The 19,238-nt window shown below is 35.8% G+C and overlaps 1 protein-coding gene across 4 annotated transcripts in view; it reads left to right on the top strand.

Moving 5' to 3' along the window:
- The window catches only part of SRBD1 (S1 RNA binding domain 1), a 130,609-nt gene that overhangs the window by 28,212 nt on the left and 83,159 nt on the right, over positions 1-19,238 (top strand). For all 4 annotated transcript variants that reach the window (XM_032985314.2, XM_032985312.2, XM_032985311.2 and 1 more), the window contains 3 exons: positions 5,653-5,810; positions 7,004-7,094; positions 8,185-8,292. In XM_032985314.2, the coding sequence (XP_032841205.1) occupies positions 5,653-5,810; positions 7,004-7,094; positions 8,185-8,292 (357 nt within the window). The remainder of the gene's footprint in view (positions 1-5,652; positions 5,811-7,003; positions 7,095-8,184; positions 8,293-19,238) is intronic.

Raw genomic sequence — 19,238 nt, 5'->3', positions numbered from 1 at the left:
AGAAACCAGGAAAGTAATTGTTGTGGTTGGAAGCATCCCTCATGTTTGTCATCTGCACTTTGTGGTAAATGAATTAGTCTTAGTGTTAGGCTGATAGCATTTTGTGGGCATTCCAATGGCTCTAGATAAGCCAGTAAACTTATTTCTGGTGATACTGAAGTAATGATGTCATCAGACAGTGTCACTTAGAAGATCTGTAATATTGCTCTAAATTTAAAGGAAATTTAAAACTTAGTATCAAAGTTATGTTAATTACATAGGGTATTTTCATGGAGTAGTATAGGTGTTTACCACCTAATTGAAATTGTTTAATATGTCAAAGAGTCTACATTCTAAAAATGTTATCTTCTAATGGCTAACAGTACTGATGGCGTGATTCTTCTGTTGAATACAAGAGAAGGTCCCCAAAGCATAACATGTTTGATTCTGGCAAGGATTTCTGATATGTGACCTAAATTTTATACTTGTTTTGAGGTAGTTCAAATGGAGTTTATCAAAAAGATCTTGTTTCTTGGACCAGAAATGTTGAAATTACTTCTATCAAAATGGCACATTGGGTATTCAGTACCTAAAAATCAGCAATCACATTTTGAAATGTTCTTCTGTACCTGCCTGGATGTGCTCTTATGTTTCTGTTCAGAATAGAGTTGTTTTCCTGGCACTTCTTTCACAAGTATCATTGGCTGGATGCTCTATGTTCTCCTCTGAAAAGAACTGTCAGCTAATTTTGAACAGCAGATATTTCTAATGGTTTTTGGGTTTCTTCACTACAGTATGTAGTGTTTCCTCATTACTTTGCAAGCAAGATTGTGTCGTGTCTTTTGATTAGTGACCCTGTTTTTTGCTACTGTAAATCTCACAGATTTTTGCAAGTGAGTTCACTTATTTTTTTGTGACCACAGTACATCTAGCTGCCATAGGAGAGGTACTGTGTCTATTGTTTGGCCAAAATTATGAACATCTTAAGATGGTGAGTCCAACTGTAGTTGTTGTTCCTAGCCTTCTCTACGATTAAACTCTTGTAAAAAAAAAAAAAAAAAAAAAGAAAAGAAAAGAAAAAGTACTTACCTTTTAGTGGGGTTTGGTTTTATTATAAATAAACAAACTGACTTAAGGGTGGTTCTTCAAGGCTCTTTTACTGAGTTTCTGCTTTGCAGTTCCTATCGCAGAACTGTTGTGGCCTGTGTGTTGTGTATAACACTGAGGGCTGCTGCAGCAGTAGGTAGTTGAAGGTTTTCAGTTCTCTTAATTAAAAAAAAAAAAATATCAACCTTCCTTCCTTACTGTTTCCTAGATGTAGCTCACAAGTCATAAAAGCAAAGAATACAAAGCTTGCTGTCTTTTCCTGAACGGATGCATGCTTATGTTTTACTCTTTGTGGTAATTTTGTGTGATTGGCAGTGTCTGGTTAGGAAAAGCTGAAATGTCTCCTATAGAGAGGAATGCAAAGCACCTGCCAGTCGTATTCCTGGTCCATGACCACTTAACCCTTACCATTCTTTTATTCTCTTTTCGCCCACACCAGAAGCTTATTTTCAGGACTCTTGCAAAGGGCTGCTAAAGTATTCAATACGTCCTTTTAGCATTAATATTTCCAACCCACCCCCCACTGTTATTTTTTTTCTTTTCTTTTTATTATTAAATGTTGGAACAGAAAGTTTCCGAGAGTGTATTGAAATTTCTGGTGCTTCTAGTGATCAGAAGAGTGAAACTTGCCAGCAAGACAGTTACCTTATTTATTGTTTAATTTCCTTTCTTCCACTCTGTCAGATACCATCATTTCTTGTATCTGGTATAATAATGTCCAGTGTTGCTTTTGGCTCTTTGAAATACATTTTATTTTGTTGCAGTACTGCATGGAATGATTCCATCAGGATTTAATGCAAGTGATGTGGCACAGACATATTTTTTAATGGATAATCCTTTCCTAATTTTCCATGCTTTCTTGAACTGAGTGCTTTCTCTCCTCTGTCTTCAGGGACACAAACATTTCTCTGTATATCTTGTTTCACACCTGAAGCTAGTTTGCAGATATTTTTCCACAGAAAGGATTGCCTCTCAGACTGTATATGGAAGTGGGGAGTTTTAAATCTCAATTTAAAAACTTATAACATTGAATATAGAAGCTAGTAGCTCATTATTAGGTTATTTGCTTTTATTACAATATACCTGTTAGTGATATATAGTCTGAGTGCTTCATAGAGTTCAAGGGAGGGGCTGGAAATTCTGGCTTGGTTGATACTTTTTCTTGAAGTAGCAACTGAAGGGTTTTGTTTTGTTTTTTTACAAACTAACCATTCTTGTGTTTAGGGAGGAGGACCGCTGTCCGCCTCTGCCTTATATCTCTGCCATATTAATGGGAATTGTCACAAATTGGAAAAACATGAAGCTAGGCATCTTGCCATTTGGATGAAGCCAGTAGTGCACTGAAAAATAGGAAGATATTAGACTGTTTGAGGTAGCTTGATATTTGTTCAAGGATCAAATGACTATCCCAAACTTGAAATTAAGGGCCAACACTTGGGATGGTAGATCATGTATTGATACAAGTGTTGAGTGAGAGACAGTAGGGAGAAAAAGGGAGGTCTATATTTGAAATTAAAAAATACAGGATATTATCTAATAGAAAGGACATACGTTATGTTCCCCCTACGCACCTGGCACTTTCAGTAACATTTCCTGTTATTATAAAAGTTTCTGTATATCCATGCCAATTTTAAACAGGATTTCCATAAGGTGCATGTAACTAATAACATGTGTTTAGGGGCAATTTTAATTCTTGCACAAGTCTGCCTTCACAGGTGAGTTGATGTGAATTTGCAGTGTGTGGGCAGTAGGGACCCCATATCTCTTGGACAGGTGGAAAGCTGGAACTTGGCCTGTCTCTGTACAAAGCCTCCAGCCCAAGAGCATTCAACCTTCCCTTGTTTACAAGTCACTTTTAGACTTCATTTGTATGCGTGTACAACTGGTTGAATCTGTATTGTGCTTGTACGTAGAAAATCCATACAGCTGTGAGGCTTCGATATTTGCTTTGTTTTCTCTGATCTCTCAAAAGTGACATCAAACTGTTCTGTCCCTGGACTATACCTGGAAGAAGCTTGTACTGTGGTTTAGGTTATTTTTGTTTTGTTTTTTTTTAAGAATGGGAAAAGGATGTTGCAAGACTGAATGACCAGGAAATGAAATGGCAACTGAAATTCAGTGGAGATGAGTGTAAAATGATGCTTGTGAGGGGAATTAATTCTCTTCTTCTAAAGAAAAAAATGAGCTCTGAGCTATCCTGACAAGATACTTTGGCACTGTGGATGATAGATCCACATTAATGATAAGTGCTCAGAAGATAAGATTATGTAGTTAAGGAATAAAGACAAAAAAGAGAATCATTGGTTTGGTTGGCCTGCATTTGGAATATTACTGGCCATTTTGATGCCTTCACCTCAGGGAGAGGGGAAAAAAAGTAGTACAAGGATTCATTAGAAGTGGAGAAGGCCCAGTGAAGGGGAACAAGATATGAAATAATTTCTGGGTGAAGGATTGACTAGGCTATGACTCTTCAGCTTAGAAAAGAGACGACTTAGAAATGAGTGGTTTGTGAGGAGTAGCACAGGGTTTCTAGGGATAAATTTTTACTCTCTTCCAGTATAGAGGGCCATAAAAATTAAGAAGAATCAGCTTCCAACCAAAAGGTGGCAGCTATTTGCAGTTTGTGATGGACCTGCAGAACTTGCTGACAGCAAACTATGTGGATGCAGGAAATCTGCATGTGTTCGGTAGGAGACTGGATAGTTGGACAAGAGATCTGTTATGGGCTACTAAAGAGACAAATCATGTCAAGCTCAAGAAATACTCTGAGCTGAAAGTAGTTGGAGGCTAGGGTGAGATTTTGAGACAGGTATACTAGTGCTGCTATATCAGCTCCATAGGCAGCAGCTTATAGCCACACTTGGAGATAGGATGCTGGGATAGAGGGACCCCTTACCCCAAATAGTGCAGACATCCCCATGTTCTTGTTTGTAGTGGTGGCAATATACAGCGTGTCTGCTCCTTGATCCTGAGGGCATATTTGAATTACTGAGGTGTCTTGGAATGCATGTATACCCTTCACCATCTCACTTTAAATCATGTCTCTGTTAATTTGGTATATTTGATACAGAAACAAAAAGCACCAGGATATAAGGGAGCCTTTTGCTGTGGCACACTTCCTTAGAAAATGTTTGATCAAAAATGTGTGAGAGAATCTACACCTATCTTGACCACTTTACAAATGAGAGCTAATGAGGACTGACCCGTTCTTTCTGTACCACTGAGGGATGAGACAGGGCTGAGCTGGTGGTTTGGTTAGATCAAATTTGGGCAAATTCAAGTCAAACTCTTAAATTCTTCCACATATGAAAATTGCTTAGAACAGCTTCATGTTCCATCAGGTCAAATAGCCCTTGTAAGGGTCGTCTTTTGAACTATTTCTACCCTGCTTGTGTCACGCATTGATTGACCTAAACTACTCGAGTAATTTCCTCCGCCCCATTCTTAAAGGGTTAATTAACTGAAATGCAGGATTTTTTTCATCTGTAAAAATAAACCCAGATATTACTTTTTTCAGTGACAGTTAGAAGGAAAAGGAGAATAAGGGCACTGGCTACCCTTTAAGTTATATGAAGACTTCACTTGGGTTGCTTTTGCTTGCCTAACATTGTCAATAACTACAATAATAATGCAGCTGAAAATGGCAATGAGTACCTGCAAAAGAGGGGAAAAAAAATCAGCTAGATGGTGAATATTTGTCCCCCCATTACTATTTCAATTTTGCCCTTTTTATATAAGATGACATACCATGACAAAAAAACTTGTCAGTCATTGTCTTACTGGCCACATCTGACAAATAAGACATCATGCATCTTGCACGCCTTCATTCAGCAAGACTGATTTTTTTTCTCATAACACTCTGCAGTAAGTGTTCTTGCTTAAAGTCAATCCTGGCTGCTCTAACTCACTTCTTTCTGTTGAAAAAGAAGAAAAATAAAGGTAGAGACATTATGGGTCCATCAGCTTTCTAGTTTGGTTCTGAGGAAGCAGAATGCCCTCCTAGAAAGATCTCAAGTCTACACATTTCTGTGATGACCGTTAAATAACATAATTTGTAGGCAAAATTAAAAGCCTCATGAGTCATGATATGTTAGCAACTAATTGGATAGGGTTCTCCAGTTTCTCTCTACTACCTCTCAGCCTAAATGGTCATCCTTTTTTTTACTGGGTAATGATTGTCTTTTTCTCCATAACTGGGAAGTTACGATGAAATCAATCCATACATTCTTTAAATCCCTTTTTCTTTGTAATTAGGTATCAGCTTTGATGGGGAGCTGTTCTTTGCTCAAAATGATGAGTTGATGTTTGAATGTTAGTTGGTATGAGTACATTCTTATTGTTGTTTCTATTATACTCTTTATGTTGATTTACTTTATTAGAACCAGAATGAGATGATTGTATAGCTGATCCTTTTTTAAAAAGTGTCAAAAACTTGATTGGAAGTGTAATACTTAATTAAAGATAATGAAAATGTGATTGGAAAACATCTTACAATTTTGGAACAATTCAAAAGTGCATTTGAAAGCTAATTGAGGGGGAAATGGTTTTTGCTTTCATCCTTCTAAGATCAAAGTTGACATCCGATGCAGAGAAAGAATCTGTGATGATGTTTGGGAGAAATCTCCGGCAGTTGCTTCTGACCAGCCCTGTGAGGGGCCGTACTTTGATGGGAGTAGATCCTGGCTACAAACATGGCTGCAAGCTGGCAATTATTTCACCAACCAGTAAGTTTTAATTCTAAATATTTTTGAAAGGACTGATAAAAATATATTCATATAGAGGAAAGGATAGTTTCAAGACACTGTTTTTTATCAAATTGATTTTTTTTTTGGTAAGCTTATAGTATTTCCTGTGCATCCTCTCATGCAAATTCCTTTCTTCAGGCTTAATGTTAAGTTTTCGGCACTTGGATTCCAGTATCTCCTTTGGTGTTATTACTTCATTCTAAAATATAACTTAAAATCCTTTCTGCCTTCTTGAATACAGGTTCAAATAATTGTGCCTCTCAGTAGTCACCAAAGAGAACACCTGGCATTTTTATTGTTTAATAAAGAATTTGAATTTAAATACTTTATATAACTTTGCTTTTTTCATGGGTAATATCTGGGACATCTGGACACTTTATCGGCCCTTTTTGTTTAGTAATATGTGTGTTAATGTGAGAAGTCAGAAACATTGTATTTGTAAAACTTTTTAGTTTCCAGACAGGTATAGAACAGAGCCTTTCCAGTTCAACCTAGTCTGATCTGGGGATACATACCTCTTTGGGCCGATGCAAAGACGGTTTGTTTTCCTTTTATTTTGTTTTTGCTTCTTGTCTGAGAATATATCTACCTAGCGCAGGTGTAAGGAAAGATGTGTCTGACACGTGTTAAAATGGCGGTAAAGCTGCAAGGTAAATGGTTATAAGCTTGCATTGCACCATAAGCTACCAGTACTAATTAATACAGTTAATTCCAAATGTGACAGATGGTATGATGGCAAGAGCTGGCGCTAGAGTTCTAGAGCTCCTGGACTGTAAGTCCCGAGATTGCATTTCTAATTTTCATCTGTCTTCACTGCATCTGTAAAATGTGCTAGAGTAGAGCAATAAATCACTTGCAGTGAATTTCTGGTTTTCTCTTTGATAATATAACGCACTTTATTTGCCTAATATGACTAGATGCTCATCATTTGTTCTGTGGATATGTCCCCAGGGAACTATAACGTGTATCAGCTCATTTTGCTTTGGCAGCCAAAACATTTTTGTCCTCTGCCCACCGTACATTTCTTCTAATTGCATACAAAATAAAAGGGGAAGATAGCTTTATTAAGAAGCTTTCTCTGAGAATCATCAAATTAACTTTAGTAGTTCTGCAGGATATAGCTTTTGGATTTTGTGTTTTTTATCAAATAGCTTTGCCTTTCATTGTTCTAGGTCAGATACTCCATACTGATGTCGTTTACTTGCATTCTGGTCAAGGATTTCGTGAAGCTGAGAAGATCAAGAGGCTTCTGCTCCAGTACAAGTATGCTAAAGAAACTTCCATTTATCACTCTTTTCTTTCAAACACAACTAAAATCTTCACTGTATAAATACTTGCTTTTGGGTTGAATAAGAATTCTACTGATTTAACTGGAATTATTCTTTTTTTAAGTAGTTCAGAGCTTATTTTTCTTTTAGTCTATGATCATGCTTTTACGCTATATGATAGAAGCATATGAAATCAAGCCATGGCTATGACTAAAGCTTCATGCTATAAATATATCACCATAAAGCTCTGTCAACCCATTTATTTGTAGGAATAGAAATTAACATTCAACTAAGGATTAAGTTTAGCCTCACTCTTCCCACCCACCCTAACCCCCAGACCACTCATTGCTCTTGCCTTGTTCCAAAACCCGCATTTAATTTTTGGAAGAGTTTTATTATTCATAGTAATCTTGCTCGGATAGATTTCCAGACAGACTTATAGATAGGGGCAGTGTGACTGAAAGGTTATTGTATCCAACTATTTTGGGATCCCCTGTGGACAGACATCTGGTCTACTGAATCAGCTGCAGAACTGCCACAGCATACAGTCCAGTTTGTCTTCAAGCATTAGGTTGGCTTTAAACAAGGTGATTTGATGGGTGACTGACTGTGGTGGGGACGGTTAGAGGCAATGACCTTGCAAGCTGTTGCAAACTATGATGTTGCCATTATGGAATTAAGATCCTGATTGCTTGGGCTTCTGCCCTTTTTTGTGACTCATAATAGATGAGGGAAATATGAAGTGAAAGTGTTTGAGGACTGTAAATAACAGTACTTTTCTTCTATAAACATGAAGTATCATTTTTGATTTTCCTGCAGGTATTATCACTGTTCAAGTTCAATACAAATTAGTGAAAATTTTGAGTCATCTCTCGAACTGTCACATTGAAAACCTGTTAAACACAATGTGATATTACTAGGTATAGGTTTTCATTAAATCCAGGCCTTGTGTTATATAAAATAAGATGTATTGGCCAGTGTTGTGGATTGAATGCTATATATGGAAAGTCTAAAAGAATAAAGAACAGTTGTTCGTTTTTGTTTTTTTTTGTTTGTTTGTTTGTTTTTTTTTACCCCATGCAAAGCTGTAGCACTGTCGTGATTGGCAATGGCACGGCCTGCAGAGAAACAGAAGCTTATTTTGCTGACCTAATTATGAAGAAATATTTTGCACCACTGGATGTTGTTTACTGGTAAGATCACTTTGCTTGCTGGGATATTTATCTATTCAGCATATTTTAATTTAACAGGTAGTTTTAAACGTAATTTTTTGAAGTATTTCTTTTTATTGCCTTGTCTTTCTTTGAGTCATTCTCGACCCACCCTGTTAGCCAGAGGAAAATGGCTGTAGCTCTTTGGAGCATGAAAGTAGTTCTCCTGAGTCAGTAAGAGAGACTCACTGAAGCATTTTACTTTCTCTTCTTAAGGTTCACTCCATTGCTACTACTATTGTAACAAAGTATGTGAGAATAGCAGCTCAAACAGCCAAGGACGTATTTCACATTGTGTGTTTATGTCTTGATAAATGAGGTTTAAATGCAAATGATAAAGCTTGTGTTGTCTGACTATGGTATGGAATTCTGGCTAATCCTACAGATATTAAATGGTCTGTTGTGCTGTTGCTTTGGATGGAAACTGAACTACATCACTTCCTTTTCTGCCATGCAGAACTGCTCTTTTTTTTGTAATTCACACCTTTATTTTGTTAAAGGATTTTTGGTGGTTTGTCTTGGATTATCTTTTGTGCTGAAGTTTAACAGCGGTATTTAGTTTTTAACATACTGAAATAAGTTATGTATATTTTTGAAAAAGTTATGGCCTTTCTCTGTTCAGACTACTATATACATTTAAGGGAGCCTTTTCTCTATAGATTTGGAAGTTTTCTTACAGAAATAGTCAATGTATATGTTATTCCTACTAATTTATGCTATCATTTAATTGCACTTGTTCTTTATTTCTAAGTAAATTTGCACAAGATCTGATACTTAAATCTCCTTTTTATTCCCAGAGATGTAGGGTTTTTCTGATTTTTAATTGCTTGCAAAGGAAGAAGGCTGTTCAAGCTTCTGAAAAATTAGGCATCCTCTTTTCTGAATCCAACTCAAAACCAGTGGATTTTTAATGACTGTAGAGAATGGAAAACACTTCATATTGTGTGGATTTTGGCAAATGTTTCATTTTACTGTTGTTTACTTCATATAGTTTCAAAATCCATTGCATTGACATAAGTACTTTTTCTGAATGAGTAACAGGGATTTTATTTATTTATTGATCATATGCTATGAAATGTAATTAACTAGTTTATACAGAGAAAATATTTATATAATACTGTGGCGGATGGTTTTCTCACTGTTTTCTTTTTTTGCTTTAGTATTTTCTCCCTGTTTATAGCTCAAGATTACAGAATTTGAAAAATAATTATCAGTATTGATTGGAGGAGGGGGCTGTAGAGCTACCAAGTTCTTGAAACTGATAAAAGCTTTTGTGAAATGGGAATTAATACAAATGTTCTAATGCAGAAGTCAGGTTATCCAGTTGGTTGTTTTTTCTAGTAGTAACAGATAATTTCTTAACCTTTCACTTTTTTTTGAAAACTTGTTGTGGTATTTGTAGGAAAAATATATAAATGCAGTTTAACCTGCCAGATTAATTCCTGGAAGCAAAAATTAACATAATCAAGAGCATTTTTGCTTTCAGTATATATTTATATTGCTAGTTGTTTTCTTGTGATGTGCTCATATATGTTGAAGAGCTAGTCCCTACTTCAGAATTTGTATGCAGAACACTTAAGTACTGCATATTAAAATAAAAATCAGAAGAACATAATTCTTTTTTTGTACTGCATGCTATAGGTGACATTTGATGTTGTTGAACTTTGTAGACTCCTGTTTGTGTGTGAATTTATGTATGTGGTTTTACGAATAAGCTGGACTTGCAGTCATTGTGTCTCTCTTCACATACGGACAGTCTTGACAGAGGTTTTTCTTGAAGGTTGGGGTTTCCATGTTGCCCTTTCTGCTAAACTGTTTTTAAGTGCATCTCACTGCATTATCCAGTGCTGGGGTTTCCCAGCCACACTGAATCGTGCAAGGTAGCTACTCTGCTTTCTACCTCCAGAAAACTTTCTCCTTAATCTCCTTGGTATTTCTTAGTAACAGAAAGGAATGATGAGTCCAGACATCCACTCCCTGACTTCTGATAATCCAATGAAATACTTGGAATTTATGTCAGCCTGAGTTCAAAAATGTGCTACTTGCTAAATAGGGAGCAATTAGTACAGAATTATCATTTGAGCAATAGGTGACAGTAGGCATATATTGTGAGAACGGCTCTACTTCTTACGTGGAACTACGGAAGATGACTTGGAAGAAGGTTCTCTGCCGATCGTATTTTTTTAAATAAAAAATGTCCTCCAGAGCATGCAGTCTTAGATCACAAAAAACTTTTTGGCTTCCATGTTCAAAGTGTTCCCTTGATTATGTTGTTCTCTCATGGTAGTGGAAAATATGAAGGCTTTGTTGATGCATAGGTTGAATACAGGTCTCTAATCAGTTCTGTGGAAACCCATGGTATGCTTTTGGATCAAGTGATCTTTAAAAATTGTTTTTCAATTAAAATCTCTAAGAAATAAATGTAAGTCATGTTGGAACAGTTCATTTTTAAAGATCTGCTTCAGCAAGTTGCAACTGTAACTGAAAAATCGATTTACAAATCAATTTGGTGTTTGAACAAATTTGGTGTTTGTGGGGAAAGAAAGAAATCAAAACAACCCCTCAAAAAAACAAACAAAAAAACCCAGAACAAAACAAAAACCCTCCAGTACTTAAACTGTAACAGGAGTCAGTTGCATCTAATACAATACCAACTGCCAAACATTCAGCTTCTTGCAGTGATGCACTGAGCTGAATAAAGGTAGAAGTCCTTGCCCAGCAAAACAGAGCTCAGTTCATTGCTGGTGCAAGTTTCAGAGAATTGTCAATTGTGTTTGCATTTACAGTCTTTTTTCCTTAAAGGAGTCCAAATGTAAAGTCGCTTGGCAGATGAGACTGGATTTATTTATAATGCTTTAAAACCAAAATCCCAATCAACTACTTAAGCTGTCATTCAGAAAGGTGACTGATAGAGAAGTACTACGGACTTCACCTTCCTTGGCAAATAAAGCTTGTAATATGATACTACTTATATATTTTTTTAAAAAAGTAGAGGAAAGGATCGGAAATTGTTATAAAAAAATAAAAATCTGTCCATACTTTTATGTCCAGTTCATCATATGGAACTTGGATCATGCATTTCCAGGGAAATGAGACAATAATAATATGTAGTTTTAGAGAGAAGATGTGTGCAATTGATATATGCACAAATAATCTGGACAGGTATGAACCTTAATGAAGGTTAATGATAATAACCAGCTGAACACTTAATTGATTGCATGTATGTGGGGTACATGCTGAAATATGATGAAATAACCTCTCTACTATTAAAGTCCTGTACACTAATTTCAAAATAGTGCATGACTAGTGAACACTTAACTACTGACTTAAATGAGAACAGTTTCACCTGTTTTTCAGTTGTGTGGTAAGAATCAAATTAACTGATTCTCACTTTAAAACCTTTCAGTTGTATTGGTATCAAAAGAGATTTCCAAAATAATTTTCTTCACTTCAGTTTCTCTCAAAAACAGTGTAATATTTTACTTGGTGACTGCTTTGTCTTTTTTTAGTGCTAATAAATACATGAAAAGCAAGCAACTACAATAACAAATCCTCAGCAAGGACAAGAGCAAACTACATATAGTTTTACTGAAGTTTTCCAAAGAGAAGACAAATCAGTGAAGACAGTAGTAGTAAATGAGGCACATGGCATGATTTTTCATGTGGCTTTAAAACCTGTCTGGACTCAGTTTGACAGTTTTCAAATTAAAGGAAATATTTTTCACTATGTAACCAACATGCTTTCAGATACCTACATCCAACCTAAATAACTGCAGGATTTTTTTTTTTTTTTGAATGTAGTTTCCCTTTTAGAGCTATGTTTATTGTCTTAGATTAGGACTGGACTAGAGCCCAGAGACAGTCATATCTAGTCTTCAGGTTTTTTGTTACAAATCAGTTTTTCTTACAAGGTTCAATAAATATTCTTGATTATTTATGTTAGTTCTATTGTGAGTTCTTGCCAAAGATACATTGTTTTATAACCAAAACAGATGTTCTGTTTTAGACAAGTGTATTTGTTTTAACAGGACCAGAAATGTAAATGAAACAACAGTGTGTTCAGCATTAACATGGCAGATGATGAACTTTTAGGATTTCATTGGCCTTTTTTGGTTTAAATGAAAATCTTGAAAAAATATTTCAGGAATCTCCTTCCATATTTCGATCACTGAAACTGTTTTTCTTTGATTACTGTTGGTTGTAGACATCTTGGAAATGAAACCTGTCTGAATGACAGGTGAACTATGCTAGAACAGGACAACACTAACAGCTCAATCACCGTATTTGGAAACATAAAATCACAATTTTTCTTTCAGCCTTAGTGGTTTCATTGTCACAATACAAATGTTCTTACTGGTCTGACTTCTTTTAATGTGCTTGTTCGATTAATGCACACTGAGAATAAATTAATTCAGCTCATATTTAAAGAAAGTTTGATAGGTATAATGAATTGTTAATTGATTTCAACAAGTGGTAAAGAACACAGCCAGGCATGTGTATTTTTTTTTGCTGTTGTTCTTTAGGTGGCTTGGTGTTTAATTTCTGTTATACTTGGTTTTAAACTTGATACAGAATCCTTTTCTTCCACTTTCAGAAAATCTTTTCTTACTCTTGAGACTTTATAAGCAACATAATTAATAATTTACTGCTGTTTAAGTTCAAACACTTCTGTACTGTGACAAATAGGGGAAAGTCTGTAATGTCTTGTAAAGTTCTCCTTGGGTTTTCTTTAATGTTTAAATTGTCTGCTTTAGAATACTTCGAAATGTTCTACTAAGGTAGAATAGGACTGTTTAATACCTTTTGAAGTTGGACCATGGTGGCAAGAAATTGATTTGGAAATGTTTGTTCTACAGGATTTTAGGCCCGCTTGTATTTTATAGGTGTCTGCACATGCTTTAAATATCCTTTTCAATTTAAATGTGTGTTTTATGTAGTTGAATATCTACATTATACTCTCTTAGCTTTAACAAATGCCACTTTCAAGTTCCATGCCTCTACATTTCTAATGTTACACTAGCTTAATTCCCATTACTTTTCTGCTTCATAGCACTCGCAGTTTGAAAGGGACCTAACATTCAGGTTCACATTATGATAATTAGGTTTCAAAGCAGTGTGGGGGGATTAAGATGTCTGAAGTCTAGTTGCCGAATAAAGTTCAGAACTACTTGTAAAACTTGTTTGAGTGGTTAACAGAAGTGGTTTTATTTATTCAGTGCTCATGCAGCATTAATCCGTATTTCATCAGGTACCCACAGTGCTGTAACTCTAGATATGACCTTGGGACTTAATTTACCCCATCTCAGTTTTCCTTATTAATGTGCCATGAAAGAGGTACATGAAAGATAGCCAACATCAAAGCACCTTTTCAAATAAAGTGGTTGATATGAATCCTCTGGTATTTAACACTGTCTGTCAAATGTTTCAGCTGGTTTGCATCCTTTTACAAGCTATTGCTTGCTGCATTAATGCAGTTGTTTCAAGTCTGTTGAGAGTACAAAGGCGGGTAGGGATATGGCAAACTTTATTCCTATTTCTTTTTCATTATTTTTTTCTTTAAGCTGTAATTTTTGTCTGTTAAGCTATATAACTCTATTGATGACACATTTATGTATGCACACCTACACACCTTAGGTCATTAGATGTCTGATAGAGAAGGTAGAAAGTAGTTTGGAAAGTTTTGGCAGAAGGGATACATATTCTGCAGAAACAATGCACGTGTCTGAAATGTGCACTGAAGAACCTTTGTTCTGCTTTCATCTCTTTCAAGCTCTAGTGGAGCCATGAGAAGTGCTAAACAATGAAGAAATTATTTGAGGAACAAACAGGCTTAAAATGTGTGTGAAGAGGACATAGTCAATGAAAACATTATAAATTATGTAGTGATTTCCAGACAAACTGTCTTCTGTCCTTACTTAAAAGTTACATTCTGTTGTGATTATTTACCACAGCTAAGTAAGAACTCATGATCATGCACACTTCAAATGAAAAATCATTTTGTGTAAATTTGTATTTACAGGAGACAGTCATGTAAATCGGAACCTCACTCTGTATAGAGACTTCTTCCTGCTTCTCTTGATTATTCATAATGTTATGTAGTAATTAGTCTATTGTTTGGCACAATATGGGCTGTAGTAAGTGTCTTCATTTAAAATAGTATCCAATGTTTGTTCCCGATGCATCCACAGACTGATATCTACGTTGAGCTGAACGCATACTATATTCATTAGGGGAAATTCAGAAGTCATTTTACGTTTTGAAGCAGCCCAAGAAGGAAAAGATTCCCCTCTGCCCCAGCTTGGTTGCTTATTTTAAAAGTTTACTGTAGACAGCAGCATCATCTCTAGCCGTGTTTATCTGAAGAGAGGAAAAGAAATGAGTAAGCAGTGAAGATACAGTGGGAGAGGTGAAATAGGAGATGATGATTTCCGTCTTGTATAGCCTGAATTTGAAGCTTTTTGAACCAAACTTTATAAGCGATACTCTTGATGTAACTATGGAACCATCTCTGAATTCTGTCAGAGAAATAACTTCATAGTTTTTAAGATAACAGCAAGGGCTAATTGGAAGTACGTCAGTATAGTTAAAGAGATTGAATTCCTTAAAGTTCAGAAAAGCACCAAGATATATGTGGAGTCTAGACTTTAGCAATGTGAAGGCAGAGGGTCAGGAAGTAAATGTTACTAGCGAAAGAAATCTACATCTTGAGGAAAAAGTAAATTTTTACAGAACACTAGGACATATTGTTTGACTTGGTTCCAGGGCAATCTATGGGAAAACAGTCGTGGGGGAAAAAGGAAAGTTATTAACACAACTTCCCTTCTGTGTTTTTCTCTTTTTAAGAGAAAGTCATAGCAACAGTAATATCAAGCTGTGGTTTTAAGTTATGTATTCTCAATATGTAAATCTCTTTAGACCTTTAAAGGATAATGAACAGATAAACAAACAAAAAAAAATCAATTCTGTAAAATTAGGGAAGATTTTTAGGATGAAAAACCATTAAGCATGTGACTGTATGTTCAAGGTCAACTTTGCATACTCTTCAATTATAAATGTACTGATCTCAAATACAGTCTTGAAAATCACATAATAAATGTGACAAATTGATCACAATGATTCTTCTCCACTCCCCTCTGTTTTTCAACAGAGAAGACATTTGTTATATTTAAGATTGTAAAATGATTACTCTATTTTCAATGTTATGTTTCTCACTGAGCAGTAATTTGTACACAGGCTGTTTTCTTGTACATCTTAGTTTCAGATAAATACATCTCTTTTTAAGATACTCAGCTAGAAGACATCTGGTATTGCAGTACAACAGAAGTCAGAGAGGGAGAACCATCGAGTAATATTTACAAACACAAAACAAGAACTTTTTGGAAAGACAAAAGGTTATTGAGAGGCACCAGACAAAGGATATGCAGTGAGCAAGTGCTACTGTTTCTGCATAGAGTGTGCCTATCACATCCCCTGGGAGCAGTTTTGGAATATGTGCATTGCGTGGGGTATATTCATAAAGCAAGACTGGGTGTTACGTTCCTAAAGCTCACTTAAAACAAAAATCAGATTTTTACCAAATATGTGTAGCAGTCATTTTGATGTTCCACATAAAACTACTAAAACCATACTGTGAGTAGGGGATTTTAATTTTTGGGTGTTTGACTCAGTAGTAGAAGTTTTTAAAACACTACTTTTATTCCTTAACATTGTGTGCTTGGCAGTGTTTCCAATGCAGTCTCCTTACTTAAGAGCTTTCTATGGTCACAGTGAAAATTACTCTGGACTCAAGTCTCTTGTTCATGGCTACTTATAAAGCTCGGAAGCGAAGAAGGATTTAATAGATTTAAAGAAAAATTAATTACTAGATCTTAAATTTGCTAGACTTTTACAGTGAAACACAACTAGTTCATTTGAATGTCTGATATTTTTGAAGGGGTGGGGCAACTAACAGGCTAAAAATAAGCTTTTTTTTTTTTTTTTTCAGACTGAAATTATTTCAGTTATTGTTTAATGTGGTTACAACTTCTTAAGTTTTTCTGAGCTGTTTGGTCAACACCACAAGGTTCTTAACAGTTTAATTTCAAGGAAAGATTTCCGAGAATATCTTATTTAGCAGAATTAACATAACATAAGGTGATATTGTAACATGCCCACTTTTCCCAGAATCAGTTTTCTTACTCTGACACCTTTCTTGCTCAGAAGGGTCACCAAACCACCCTTCTTCATGATGGCTGTTGACTGGCTTACATGATGTTTGGAGTATCAGCAGATACTGAATGATGAAACTATTTTGAAGTTGTCTACGTCTGAAAGGTTGATTGCACAACTCAGCACTGTGTGTGCATTCTTGTACTTCTTGGCAGGGAGAAGGCAAGGAGCCTTTTGTTAAGAGGTGTTATGAGTGGTGGTCAAGGTCTAGGGATGGCTTGAGGAATGCAAAAGGCCTGAGGAACTGAGTAATTGGAGGAAGAGGTGCAGAAAGAACAAGTGTGCCATCAGGGAATAAGGAGCAGGGCAATTTGAGGGTACTTCTTCTAGACAGGGACACTGAAGTACAGACTGTGGGAACTTTGTACCGCTTTGAGCTCACTTGAGCTATGAGTTCCTTGTCTTTTCAATGAAGCAGGTTACGTTGAGGGAACAGTTCCCTAGTAATTTATGAGCATGAATGGATGGTGTTCAGCCCTAGCTTAAAACTGAGGTTTGGACTAGAGCTAAAAAATGTGACCTAAGGACATATTGCTGCTTCTCAGTGAGCACTGGAGACAGACTCTCAACAGCTGCATCTATGAGTCTTTTCCCAGTACTACATTTATTTATTTATTTATAGCTGGAATAAGCTGAAGTACACTTGTTCCCTGTAACTCCAGAGTACCTTTTAAAATACTAATTGTAAGGCTTAGGAGGTTAGGTTTTGGTCAGTTACTATGAGACACCACACGAAGGAAGTGATTAATGTTCATTATGCAGCTAGGATTGTGAAGGTTTAATGATGTGAGCCTTAAATATTCCAAATTTAGTATTGATACTGATATTGAACAAACTGGAAAAGCTTAGGCTTTCAGGTAAGTTGCTGCAACACTGTTTTAAGAGCTTCCAAAAGTAGCATGTATGGTTCAGTATTTCTGTAGTTTTAGATGGTGGGTTTTTTCTCTAAAGAAATGGTATATGTGGTCACCTCCATTTCTCTTGTAGTAAAAAAAGAATGTAATCAGATTTGGATGCTACCTGTTCAAACAGAAGCCGAGAGAGATTAAATAGTGACTTAGATGAATGATGATGGATCTTTGATGCATTTTTGCTTTTCAGACCATTGAAAATTTGCTGCTGACAGTGTAGACCACTCCAGAGAGCATGAGCCTACCAACAGTGGGCTGGCTTCTTCAGTGTCCTTTTAAACCCCTTGGAAGAAGCCTGTGAATCTCAGGTTGAAAACCCCTGGGTTTGGATCTGAAAATAACAAAAAAATAGAAAGACTCAGAGACTTCATATTTAAAAAAGGTGAAATTGTGCATAAGACATCCTCCCTTTCATTTGTATTTGCAGAACTTTGGTTATGGAAACTTGCAGTGTGGTTCTTGTTACCCATGTCTGTGCATTTTACACTGTTAGCCTTTGCCCATTTCCTGAGATGAAATAGCATGGCTCCATGCTAGTATGGTGTCGCCATGCTAACAAAATCTTTGATACTGGGAAATGAATGTAATTTAAACCCATTAAAGTGTTAATTTATGATTTGTGACAATATTGCCTTTCTAAAATAAGTGATACTTCTGGTGTTTGGGATATTACTATTATCCTCTTGATACTTAAAGAGATGTGAGAAACATATTTCTGTGTTTTAAGTGACTTTGTCATGAAATAGCTGTGGCAATTGGTAAATTTTCACTAGTAAAGATTGGGAAAATTAATCTAGGCTCATCACTATGTAAAAAAGCTCCAGCAGGAATTACTTGTGCAATCCTGCCAGTTAATTTAAGTGGAAACATCCAAATATACTGTGATTAATACTGAGAGCATCCAGATTAAAATTATATAAATACAAGATGGATCGTCTGATTTGTGAGGTACTAAGAGTGAGTGTTATTGTACAGCCTGACCTGATTGTATATTTGGATAGTGTTTTGTCATCAAGTAGACATTCTGTAAGAACCTAATGGAGAAGTAAGCATTTTTCCATTTGTGTGAGGTTGCCAGTAATATGTTTTCACTGAAGTCAAGATTCTGCCAAACTTCATACCTATTCATTTGTGAAACCACATTTGGCATTCTGCATTTCAGCTCTTCCTGGGTTTCTTTTACTGTTGTGAGATGTGATATATGGATTGATTTATTTATTTTAACTGATGGTGCTGTTATCGTTGATGCTGATAGCAGAGTTTAGGTTAGGTGGTCAGATTACATAAGGCTAACACTTTACATCAGATACCTTAATTTCAGTGGCTTTTAACTGGTAGAGAATTACCTTTGGGATGAAATTCTTCATCCTAGATCTCCGTTAGTGTGTATGTGTGGGTTGCATGTATTTCTAAACAATAATTAGAAAAGTTTAAGAAAATAAAGGAGTGAGCATATGCACAAATGTTGTCATTAGTGGGGAAAAGTTTCTTTATTCTTTGAAGTATCAATACTGTTGAGATCGGGTAAAAATGCAAGTTTGTAGGCAGATCCAAAATTTGGGTGGAGGTTTCCCTCGGAAAATACTTTCAGGTTTGTTTTTAGTAGAAAATCTCAGGAAATTGCCACTTGTACAGCTGCTAACAAACTCTCCCAGTACTAGGAGAGCAACTTTTACAAACCTTGATTATTTGTAAAAATTATTTATTTTTTAAAAAAAGACTAAATGGCTTGGATTTTGGGGATATTTGAAAATTAAACATTAATAACTTCTAGGTGTCTGATAGCCTGAAAATTTTCCAGAACTGAAA

Source organism: Tyto alba, unplaced genomic scaffold (assembly GCF_018691265.1).
Source record: "Tyto alba isolate M040663 unplaced genomic scaffold, T.alba_DEE_v4.0 Super-Scaffold_16, whole genome shotgun sequence".
Lineage (NCBI taxonomy): Eukaryota > Metazoa > Chordata > Aves > Strigiformes > Tytonidae > Tyto > Tyto alba.
The sequence above is the reverse complement of the archived record's forward strand: the minus strand, read 5'-3'. Positions and strand labels throughout refer to the sequence as shown.